This window comes from Pollachius pollachius (assembly GCF_949987615.1).
Source record: "Pollachius pollachius genome assembly, chromosome: 20".
Lineage (NCBI taxonomy): Eukaryota > Metazoa > Chordata > Actinopteri > Gadiformes > Gadidae > Pollachius > Pollachius pollachius.
The window spans coordinates 4,622,062-4,634,047 of record NC_136953.1 but is presented as its reverse complement, the minus strand read 5'-3'; the positions used below and the strand labels follow the sequence as shown (position 1 = coordinate 4,634,047).

Below are 11,986 nucleotides of genomic sequence, written 5' to 3'. Positions count from 1 at the left end.
AATATATATATTTATTTTTGAGGGGGGGGGCTCGGCTGTCCTTACCTACTCTAAGGGGAGGCTCACATTCACCCAATTTGAAAACACCTGCTCTAGGTCATTTGAGTTCATGCATTTATGTTTACCTTTACTCACAGTATGTTTGAAGAGGTAATTCTACACTTAGAAGAGACAGCATTTTCATCATTGAGGTTACATGCTTATACTTACCTGTGGGCCCTGTAATAGTAAAGTGAACATGTATTTAGGTGCCTAGCATGGGTAGTTAGACTAACTGTAGGAGAGATACAGAGTAGCAGGTCTATTGCAAGTGTACATGATTAATGTGTATTATAAGATGTGCTGTTATTGAGAGCATGTGTTTTGATATGTATTAGATTAGATGATATGGGCCAGTAGCTCCGAAGTAGGACAGTACATGAAGTATAGCCAATGAATATACACTATGCTAAAGAGACCGCATCTCTTATGTGAACTGTTTATATTTCCAACAGGAAATAAATGTGTTGCAGAAGAAAGAACCAAGCTTGTTTCGTATACCTGTAACACAAACCAGCAACTACAACAAGACTCGTGTGTGTGTGTGTGTGTGTGTGTGTGTGTGTGTGTTAGCCTAAAAAGCATGTGTGAGGGTGGGTACCCACATCCTGAGAGCTATAGACTCTGGGGATGAATGTTCTGGGTAGCATAAATAGTTGCTTGTTCAATCTAAGCTGCATCTCCACATTAAGGCTGACATTTGCTCCGTTCAAAAGCAGGTTTGTCACAATTTTTTATCAATATTATTTGGAGTAGTTCATTCCTGTGTTTGGTGTTTCATATTGTCAAGGTTAAATATTATTTAGCAATTATTTTAGTTAGTTTGCATTGTTTATTCTAAGTGTATGCTTAAGGCTAGTTCAAATGCTTCCATTTGAAATTATGATTATCAATATAAATTAAATATTGTTTTTCCCTAGAATCGCCCAATCTTATTTTCGATGAACATGGATCTGAGATTAATAATTTACGTAAAGAATGTAAAATGTTTTGTTGAATGTTGTTTTTTCAAAAAGTGTAAATGCAGTCAACGACAAAAGTCAAGCACCTTCAGTTTCCTAAAAGTACTTTTGTTATCACCTGACTCATAATTCATTTTTTTTATTTAACTTTTTTATTTAACTTTTTTATTTAACTTTTTAAATGAATGTCTTTAAAAAAAGCCTTCTGGCAAAGACGGGCAGCAGCAGAATTCACAGGGTTTCAGAAATAAATTAATAAATGCACGAGACATGAAAGTGGTAGAAGTTATCTGAACATTTGTTGCCTGCTGTCTAATATCCAAACCACCTGAGAGGCCGAGCCCATGAGATGTGTCTGTGGGACTGTGTCACACAGACACAGTCCTTACAGAGACACCCATCACAATGATCTAAAGCCATGACCGCAGAAACAATATTAGCTTGACCAATATGAGGCAAATAACATTAGTCTCAATTCAATTCAAAGATCTCTACCGTTAGGAACGTCAGATGTGGAGGAGCAGCAGGGTTTGTCCATACCCAACAGTACATACAATAAACAAAAACACGCACGCACGCGCACAAACACACCATCAGCCCACACTAGACATGGCAGATAAAGGGGGAGGAGAAATAAATAAATAATTTTAAAAGATTCCAGGTATTATAACGAGAGGAGACAGTTCAAAGAGGGGTTTAACCATTCAAAAGTCTTATGGATGCCGGGACAAAGCTTGACAAGGCTCTGTTTGTCCTTACTGTAGGGCAGGGCTGCCCGATTTGGGGCCCGCGGGCCAAACGTGGCCCGCGACCGATTTTACTTGGCCCGCACCTTACCCACTGTATATATTATTGTTTTCCGCCATCAGCGCTCGGAATCTGCGCTCGCTGTCATTGAATATTATTAATTGGTGCACTTCCATTCCTGACCCTAGAATAACATTGTGATACATTGATGGTAGGGTGGCGCTGTTGAGCTCCTATCCTGTTCAGCCGCCTCCCACATATTTGACTAAATATACTGAAAAATTTAAATTTTGGCCCACGAGCCTCCCCACGATTACATTTTGGCCCTCCACTGGGAAGAATTTGGGCCCCCCTGCTGTAGGGCTCTGTATCTGTGGCCTGAGGGCAGGAGGGAACACTGGCTGTGTAGAGTGTGTGTGATGTCCAAGGTGATTTGTGTTGTTTTTTGCTTAGTCCTTTTGTTGTATATGTTGATGAGTGATTCCTGCTGTTGTCCAATTATTTTGCTGCTCAGTTTGATGATTCTGTTTAGTGGATTCCTATGACTGTTGGACAGTGCTCCAAACCAGGAAGTGATGTTAAAGGTGATAATGGATTCAATGAAGCATCTGTAGAATGCTGTCAGAATGGATTGGTGGACCTGGAGTTTGCAGAGTTTGTGAAGGAAAAGGAGACTCTGTTGGCACTTGGAACGGATGGTATCAGTATGTGTTTTGAAGTTGAGTCTCAATGTTTACAACTCAAGCCACCAAGACATTTGGCACCCAAAGGAAGAAAGGCAATCATTTATATTTTATGTACCCTATATGGCAGAGATGGGACAAAGCCACTGTTTGGCAAGTCCCAAGTCTTAGCAGTCAAGTCCGAGTCGAGTCCCAAGTCAAGACGGGGAAAGGCAAGTCGAGTCCAAGTCAAAGTCACACCAAAGCCAAGTCGAGTCCAAGTCCAAGTCCCAAACTTTTTCAAGTCTTGAACAAGTCACCATGTATTTTTACTTAATAATGTCATAATTAGGCTATTGATCATAATTTCAACATATCACTCTAATGTACAGTAATTTCTTATCAATACAGTTATATGTTCATTGTTTCTGTCTTCGAATGTGTTATGATATGCGCATGCGCCGAAATCTTATGTTGTTAAAAGTAGCCCAATAGGGTGGGAAAACCGCCCAATCTGGCAACACTGCCTGAACGTCCTCAAAACTTAGGCCAATAGGTCTGTAAAAAAACGCCCAATCTGGCAACACTGCTGAACGTCCTCACCTCCACCGTCAACGTAAATCAACGAGACCAACTGAAACGAAGCCAATATAAAACTTAAACTGTGATTTTTGAAGAAAGCATAAATTATATTGAAATTCAGTTTAGATATCATTGAAGATACGAGTGTGTAGATTTGTTATATTTTTTGAACGAAGGTAAATGGTTGAGCAATGATTTAGTTACGATGTCTTGTGTGTCAGAGGCTGGCCAGACGGCTTCAATGGGACCAACTCAAAACGCAGCTGATATGAAAGTAAAAATGTTATTCTGAATAAAGTATAAACGATATCGAAATTTCGTTTTGATTTGTAGATTTGTGTGTAGATTTGTCTTCGCTCGCTGTTTTTTTTCTCATCTTCACGGAAGTGAATGCGTCTTGGGTGTCTAGCCCTCTAAGCGGGAAATAGGTTAGATATCTAAAACATTTAGATTTAAGATTTAAACTATAATTCTAATATACGTGGAAAAAGTGACATGTGTATTTTGGCAGTGTAGTTTGGAGGGGTGTTTATTACCGAAATCTGGGAAAAAATTAAGCAAAATGTAGGTTAAGTGAGGCACCCTTTTCAGCAGTAAAAGCTTACAAACGGCACCCCATTACTACTTTACAAAGATCTAAATGGTACGAAGCAATTTGTCAGCCTCTGTTACCTTATTTCTTACTCAGTAACCTGAAGACATTGGTTGGTTGGCGGGTTTTAGTACCTATTTGGTTCATTGTAATATATTCCCCAGAAACACTCAAGCTGTACTTTCAGTTAAAGATGGTAGTTACAAACAGGACACGGTTTTTGTGTGGTGTTATGACAGTACCAATCTGTTCACAGAAAACAGTACCTAGCAGGTAAACAAGAAACCCACAATTCATAGGTTCCCTATTCAACCATCTGGGCCAACTTTCGAAAAGCCTTATTTCCTCTGAAACTCAAACCACAGTTTTGGTTTCATATCTAAAGACGACTCTCATTACACCTTGTGGTAAAACACTCTCATACTCTCTCTTCCCATGTTTTCCATCTCTCTATCGCTCTCTTATCATCTTTCTATTTCTCTGTGTCTGTCCGTCCGTAGCCATGGCGATGATCCACCCACAGGTGATGACCAACCAGCCCAGTGTGGTGACCACGGGTGTGGTGACCTCGACTTTAGAGCCGGGGAGGGAGGTGTGGTCATCCAGCTTGTTCAGCTGCTTTGACGACATGGAGATATGTGGGTATCTGTTTCTATTGCTACTGACTCAATGTACCATCCCAAGTGTCTGCAGTCCACCAATGAGAAAGCTTACTCTAAACGTCTCGGCCAATCGGATTCTTATATTTGTGACTTGCAATAGACCTCTGAAGAATAAGTCCCGCCTCCTAGGCTCCTGGTTCCATCTGACAAATGTCTATGGAAATAACATGGGGGTTTTGAATGATCGTACACATTGGCGTCAGTTTGGTTTGAAATGTGGTGGGGACAGAGTCGCAATCTGTTGTGCTTTTTCAGAAGTGCTGGGTACATTGAGGATGCACCTTATTTTTCTTTAGCGCAGGTCATGAAAGGTTCTGAAAGACGGGATACCCATGTAGCTTACTAATATAAAATTTATACAAAAAAATGATGTCTGACACGTTTTATGAAGAAAGCGTTTTCAAAAAGCATTGGACATGATGACCCACTATGTTCTGCTCCATGATGCACTCAATGTTGACGTGACATGGCATGAGCTATACCAACATAAACAAAGAGGAGCTTATTACCTACGTGTTTAAGTTCAGAAGGGGCAAACGTGTAGCTACACATAGCACTACAAAAAGATTGAAAAAGCTAAAAATAATTATAGCTGAACGCTATATATCACATCATGAGCTGGCTGTTCTCAATTCACAACACACATCCATCCAATCTACAGGGCATTCTGACCGCAACCCATGCACTCCCCCCCCCCCCCCCCCCCCCCCCCAACCACACAGACACAATTATTCCAGAATTCAAGCAAAGCGAATGACCAAAAGTCACTTTGAGTCAACAAGAGACTGACTCCATCGACTCCACTATCGTAATATCCACTAGTCTATACCCAACATCGTAAGAACGCAAACACTGGATAATTTAAGTTAAGCTACTTGGAGGCTATGGCTAGTAGTACTATTTCAAGTTAAAACAGCTGACCACATGAGGGCAAAAAATGATCTTGCCAAAGTACCAGCAAATCTTAAGCAATAAATATCGCATCTTACCTTTATTAATGTGCCAGTGGTCTGCAGATGTATCTCGCGGGGTTGCCTGCATGCCTGCTGCCTAACCACATCCATTTAGTTCAACAGGTTTTCGCTCTGATACTGTCCATCCGTGGTACTAACGGTCTGGTGTTTTTTTCCTATGTATTCAGGCTAAAATTAATTGACGGTCTGATGCCTCATCATTGCATACCAGCCATAGAGTATTGGTATTAATATCTCATTCATTGTCCAAGCCAGGCTGGCGCCTCATACAAAAATAATCCACCACTACGGTGCTGCAGAGGGGGCATCTAGTCACGACTGAAAAAAGACGAGATAGCGATACAACCAGAGCCCGACATTCTCTCATCCTACCTAGTTAATTATACAGCATAATGTCAAAAAGGAGTGGACAGGACATCAGAGCTTTTTTTTTTAAAGCTAAGCAGTTGAAGCTGACATGCACAGTAAGTGTGCTAGTGTCTTATGAGCTCAGCTAAATTAATATTATTCTAGAAATATGTCATTCTTGAGTTTTTTTTAGCTAGCTAGCCTCTACCAGTGCTACACACTGTTGGCTAGCATGCCTAGTACTACCGGAGTGTTTTGCCCTATGTGCTTTAACGTTTAGCTTTCCTATTTAAATTAATTTTGAATTTATAACAGTACGGATGATTTATTTTATTTTCACTTCGATGACGTCGTTATCAGTTTGCAGACTCCCCACTAGATGGTCGTAAATCATCCATATTATTTGTACCAAGTACCAACCATGGTACCAGGCAACCGCACACTTCAAACCAATATTTTGTCAAAAACCAATTACAATATTGATAACATATATACCATAACCAACATAATTTTTAATTTTTATTTTTTATTTTTTTCTTTTTTTCTTTTTCTGGGGGGGACAAAATGAATCTTTCCGAAAACTGGTGGGGACGCGTCCCCGGCGTAATCGACGCCTATGATCGTACATAACAAACTGTAGGTGGCGAAGAAGTAAAAGCTGCTCACGTTTTGAACTACACACTTTTCCCACCTAGATTCCACTTGGGTTTTGGATTGTCGGTGCCATGAATGCTTCGTCATAATAGTTAACTACTTTAATAGCACCGACAACAAGACATTTGACCGATGGAACCGGAGCCTCGGAGGCAAGACTCTTCAGAGGTCTATGTGAAAGGCTTGTCTACTTGACAAGCCATTAACTTGACACTTGCTCAGGGATGACTACAGGTTGACTGTGGATGTCGGGGCTCGAACCAAGAACCTTTGGGCTTGGAGTCAAACACCCAAACTGGTCTATCTTGTCCCCTCAGTAATGAATAAACTGCTGAAGTGGAAGTGGCTGACCAACACTGAGGTGGTAGAGAGAGTCTCTGTGCTTTACTCTGCTTGTACCTCAGTTACTAACAATCAGCTCAAATATTCTCCCGCTGTGCTTTGAGAATAGTGTTTTAGGGTTTTCAAACAACATCTGGTGTGTAGTTCTGATTTGAATGTAGGATTTTGACATTTTTAAAGGGAGAGGGGTCCCGGTATTGAAAAGTAATGCATGCCCGTGGGGAACGGTTGATCAATCAGAATCAAGTATTCAACCGTGCTGTGTCAAAATAATACCCGTCTCAACTGTGGCGCACCGTGCAGGCTGCCTTGGGTATTGTTTCCCGTGCGGCCTGGCGTGTCAGGTCAGCGCGGACCACGGCGAGGGTCTGTGTCTCCCCCTGCTGGAGTCGATGAGCGGCATAGTGCCAGCCGTGGCCCTGGGCCTCCGGATCTCCGTGAGAGAGCGCTACCGCATAAAGGCACGTGGGCCCCAACAATAATTACGATGCAACAACAACCACTCACCTGATTTCCTTTGTTTTTATCCAAAAGATCACAATAACAGTCATTTTTTCTTACAACCCCTATGGTTGGAAAAGGGGTGATACACACTCATTCACCCTCACTCACTCAAACTTTCCTTAACAGAATAAATAGGGTTTATCCATGAAATCAAAGACAATATTAATTAATTATTATTGAATCAATAATTTGTGTGCGTCCTTTCTATTCCCCACCGCCTCCCGCCCACTGCAGGGCTCCATTTTTGAAGACTGCTGTATCGTCACGTTTTGCGGCACGTGCTCATACTGTCAGCTGGCACGGGAACTCAAGGAACGCCGGTGTCGTCACACACAGGTCATCTCCTCCACCACTGTGCAGGTCACCTCGAATCCTCCGGCATATTACCCTGTCCAAGTCTACGGTCCCCCACAATAATAGGCAGGATCCAAGGCTTTATTTTTATACGCATTACCGTATGGGATCAGGTTTTGAGAATAAATGTATGCTTTATACTTGATACTAAGGTGTGCAATTGTATTGCTGTGGAGCTTTGTTGGAAAATTTTAGCTTATAGCCGGTGGGGCATGACGTTATGGTTGCGGGTTTGAGCCCACCCAAGAAATGTGCCGCTCAAGGCTTTGCAAGATGACTTGGTTAAAACTTGAGTGTTGGTTTGTGTGTGTTTTTGTGTGTCTGTGTGTGTGTATGTGCGTGTGTTTGTGTGTGTTCTTTTGAAAGTATTTGCTGTTGATGTGTAGTCAACACTGTTGATGTAAAGTTTAGAGCGTTGCCTGCATGTATAATAAAAGTTTGTCCAAAAATATTTTGTTACACCATGAATGCATGAAAATTCTGACTCACGTTACTTTCTTTATATTTAATCTAACATACATATTTGTATACATTACTTAATAGATGTTTCAATAAATGTTTGTATATGTTAGTAGGCTAGCTCAGCTTAAGATGAAAGAAAATAGAACAATTTAAAATTATATAAAAGGTACGGTACGGACCCAATCCATTACACAAATAAAAAACATACATTCACTAGTACTATAACTTTTAGCTTTGCATCACATTACAAAATTATTCCCCCAAACCACCCCCCCCCCCCAAAAAAAAAAAAAAAAAAAACCCACACATACACAGAACCGTGTTGCTGATGAAACATTTATTTTAGGCAAAACTGTTTAGTGTGTGTCTTTGTATGAGTGTGTTGCTGTAATCATAAAATAAATAAAAACTGTAAGTATAACTGTGTGTGTGTGTATGTGTGCGTGTATGTGTGTGTGTGTGGTGTTTCTGCATCACAAAAAACTACAACTAAGATGATCTGTATCTATATACATTAAGTGTTGGTAGACTATGGTGAATGACTGAGTGAGAGACAAAGAGATCATAAAGGTGGAGATCCTGCTCAGGCTTCTGTTCTGCAATGAAGAATTCCTTGGATACACATTTAACCCATACCAATTCAGTTTACTCAAAACTGATGATAAATAAAGAATGCATATAGGTAACAATAAGTACAGTAATAACATAGCTTACAATAAGTCTTACCTCTTATCAAAACAAGTGACAATTCTTCTTTGGCCAGATGCAGCCCATCTCTGGAGGAATCTAATGGGATCCAGCAGAAGCCAGAAAGCTTCTCATCCCCCATACCGGATCTTAACCAGGTTTTGAGGCTGCGTAGAGCTGAAAAAATACCTCTCACACAAGAATTTGGTCACTGGCAATGTGGGGTAAATGCAAAGGATGTATTTAATATTAGGATAAAATTGCATGTTGCTGCTTCACGGTCATCCTCTTCTTCGTTGGGGTAACACCAATGGTACTGGCCATCTCCACTGCTTGTTTATACATGGCAGTGAATCTCTCATCACTTCCGCATCAGATCCACATCTGGAGAATGAAGTCGTATTGTCAATAGCAGTTGTATGCCACCTAGTGGTGGACCAGCGGATCAACACGTTTTAATTACCCTATGCGCCGTTATCACAGAAACGAAACTTAAGGAAAAATACCGAGGACATGACCTCGGTGTCCTCAATGGTAGCTACGGCCCTAACCGTCCGTCAGTTATTGGTCAACTACCGCATTTAGGAGTAGATTTAGTGCAGGAGGCCTCAGTTTAATCACGAACAGCGTTAGGACCGAAGCTGAAACGGTTGGACAGAGAGTTTATAGCAGGGCTTTTCAATTGGCGGCCCCAGGGCCGGGTCCGGCCCCTGAGGGATTTTGTACCGGCCCTTGGAGTGAAGTGTAGTTATTACATATGGGTAATGAAAAAAAATATCCGGAAACAAAAAAAAAATACTATGGTTAATTTTACATTCTTTCTTGCAGTAGGAGGCAGTATGCACCCAATTAAGCCGGTGGCAAAACACGTAGAATATCTACCTGTTTTGGCCGGACATATATTTTGGGGGACCACACATGACCAATCAAAGAGGCCCATTCGCGCTCTAGTGCCGCGCTCTTTTGCCGCGCTCTGACCGCTCTGACTTTCTTTCAAGCCAAGCACGAAGTTTGATTTAAAAATGTCTCTCTCTACCTTAAAAAAAAAGTAAAGTTGACTCAGAGAACAGGCAGTTCAACAATGAATGGACAGAGAAATATGCGTTTATTGCCGTTGATGCGAATCCTGTGTGCTTAATCTGTAACGAGTAGAATATTATTTGAGAAGGCATCTCAAGATAACCCATGCTAATTTTGATGCTATTTTCCCACCGGGCTCTGCTGCTCGGAGGCAGAAGATAACGGGCCTTACATCTTGTTATGAGCAAAGACGTCGCATTTTGTTTCGGGCCTGTACGGATCAAGAGAGAGCAACTGCGGCATCATTACGAGTGGCATGGATATTGGGCAAAAAGAAAAAGCCGTTTACAGACTCAGAGACGGTCAAGGAGTGTATGCTGGCATCCACTGAGGAGGTGGTAACTGATGAGAACACACGAAAAAACATTACATTTACATTAACATTTAGGGCATTTAGCAGACGCTTTTATCCAAAGCGACTTACAATAAGTGCATTTGTTACAATAAGTACATTTGTCATAAGAAGTGAAACAATATATCGCTGTCGGTACAGTAAAGACGTTCATAGAACCAAGTGCAAGTATTACAATCGCTAGGCTAACCCATTCCCCGTGTAAAGCAGCGATAGCAGCTACTGTAGATGCTAGACAATTAAGTACCTTGAATAAGTGCAATGTACAAGTGCCAGGACGTACAACATTCAAAGGTGGCTGTGCATTGGTTTCTATGCAGAGTCGAGATGAACTCTGAACAGGTGAGTTTTGAATCTTTTGCGGAAGCTGGTAAGCGACTCTGCAGTCCTGACATCGGTAGGGAGCTCGTTCCACCACTGAGGTCTGTTACGTATTTTAAACACATAAGCTGTAATTACTATACATAGCCACAAGGGGCAGGACACATAAGCTGCAATAACTATTTCAGCCATAGAGCACCTTTAGAAAGGTGAGAATAGCGAAACCGGTGCGTTTTATAGGCCACGCATACTCAGTATAAAAGCAAGAATTGAAGCCCGAGGATTTTGAGAAACATCCGGCAAGCCATAGAGAGAGATAGGTAGAGAGGATTGCTGTTTGTCGCTCCGCACGTGCGTAATACAATTCCCCTCCTTCTGCTTCGTAGTTACCATACCGAAATACTTAAGTAAATAAAGTGAGTTCAAAGCGATCCTGATTAGACTACTTTCCTTGAAGAAGAACGCAACAGGTCCCAAAACAGAGAAAAGTTGTGACTTTGCTGATCGACCTTTGCTTGCTCTTAGCGATGGCGGTACCAGACGTCCAGCTGAGGTAGTTGAGCGGAGGGATAGAGCTGGGGTGTGTGGCTTTACTAATGCTTGGAGGTAGGCAGGGGCAGTTCCATCGACTGCCTTGTATGCCAGTACCATCATCTTGAATCTGATGCGAGCTATTACAGGGAGCCAGTGGAGGTCTCGGAAGAGGGGGGTTACATGTGAGAACTTTGGTAGGTTGAACACGAGGCGCGCTGCCGCATTCTGGATGCGCTGCAAGGGTTTAATCGCAGAGGCAGGGAGTCCAGCCAGGAGCGAGTTGCAGTAGTCGAGGCGGGAGATGACCAGTGATTGGACTAGAAGCTGAGCTGCTTCCCTTGTGAGGAAGGGCCGGATCCTGCGGATGTTGTAAAGTGCAAATCTGCAGGACCGGGCCACCGCAGTGATGTTTGCGGTGCAGCATAACTGATTGTCCAACACTACACCAAGGTTTTTGGCAGTTGGAGAAGGAGATACAGTGATGTTCTCAACAGTGACCAGTAAGCTCTTCATGCTTTTCAAAGAAAGCTCTCACTCTTCTCTGCTGATCTTTGTCCTGGCAAGATGCTCCACTTCCCCACATTGAAAAAATCTGGCCTGCAAATTACCGAGGTGATGTCAGGGTTGATTGACTCATTGAAAAACAATTTTGCCACTAGGTTTGAGGATTTCAGCATCTCCAGTGAAGTGATTAGATTTGTGAAGGACCCTTTCTGTGTGAATGTTGAGGCAGACTTTGCATTAAAAGGAAAGGAGCTGGTATCGTCATTGGATGAGGGGTCTTTACAACTGGAACTCATTGACATTCAGTCGTCAGATGACTTGCGACAGTCATTGCAGCAGGCAGGTTTTGAAAAATTCTGGACCCATGCGGTCAGCCGAGAGAAATTTCCACATTCAAGGGGTCTTGCACTTTTTCTTCTGACAATGTTTGGCTCAACATACACTTGTGAGTCGTCATTCTCACACATGAATGCCATTAAAACTCACAATCGCATATCCCTCATTGACCAGCATCTGCAACAGTGCTTGCGCATTGCCCTGACAACATATACACCTGACTTCACTGCTCTTGCCAAGTCAAAAAAATGCCATTTTTCTCATTAGATGGCAAATGTTGGCAAACTA

The 11,986-nt window shown here is 42.0% G+C and overlaps 1 protein-coding gene across 1 annotated transcript; it reads left to right on the top strand.

Moving 5' to 3' along the window:
- Positions 1–653: 653 nt before the first annotated feature.
- LOC307091120 (cornifelin homolog) lies at positions 654–7,881 on the top strand. Its single transcript, XM_079757995.1, has 4 exons — positions 654–758; positions 4,085–4,222; positions 6,868–7,025; positions 7,303–7,881. The coding sequence occupies exons 2-4, from the start codon at positions 4,087–4,089 to the stop codon at positions 7,483–7,485; spliced, it is 477 nt and encodes a 158-aa protein (XP_079614121.1). The 5' UTR covers positions 654–758; positions 4,085–4,086; the 3' UTR covers positions 7,486–7,881.
- The last annotated feature ends 4,105 nt before the right edge of the window (positions 7,882–11,986 follow it).

Coding starts and splice junctions, on each gene's coding strand:
- LOC307091120 (XM_079757995.1), top strand. CDS start 4,087: ATGGCGATGATCCACCCACAGGTGATGACCAACCAGCCCAGTGTGGTG. Junction 4,223..6,867: donor CTTTGACGACATGGAGATAT/GTGGGTATCTGT, acceptor CGCACCGTGCAG/GCTGCCTTGGGTATTGTTTC. Junction 7,026..7,302: donor GAGAGCGCTACCGCATAAAG/GCACGTGGGCCC, acceptor CGCCCACTGCAG/GGCTCCATTTTTGAAGACTG.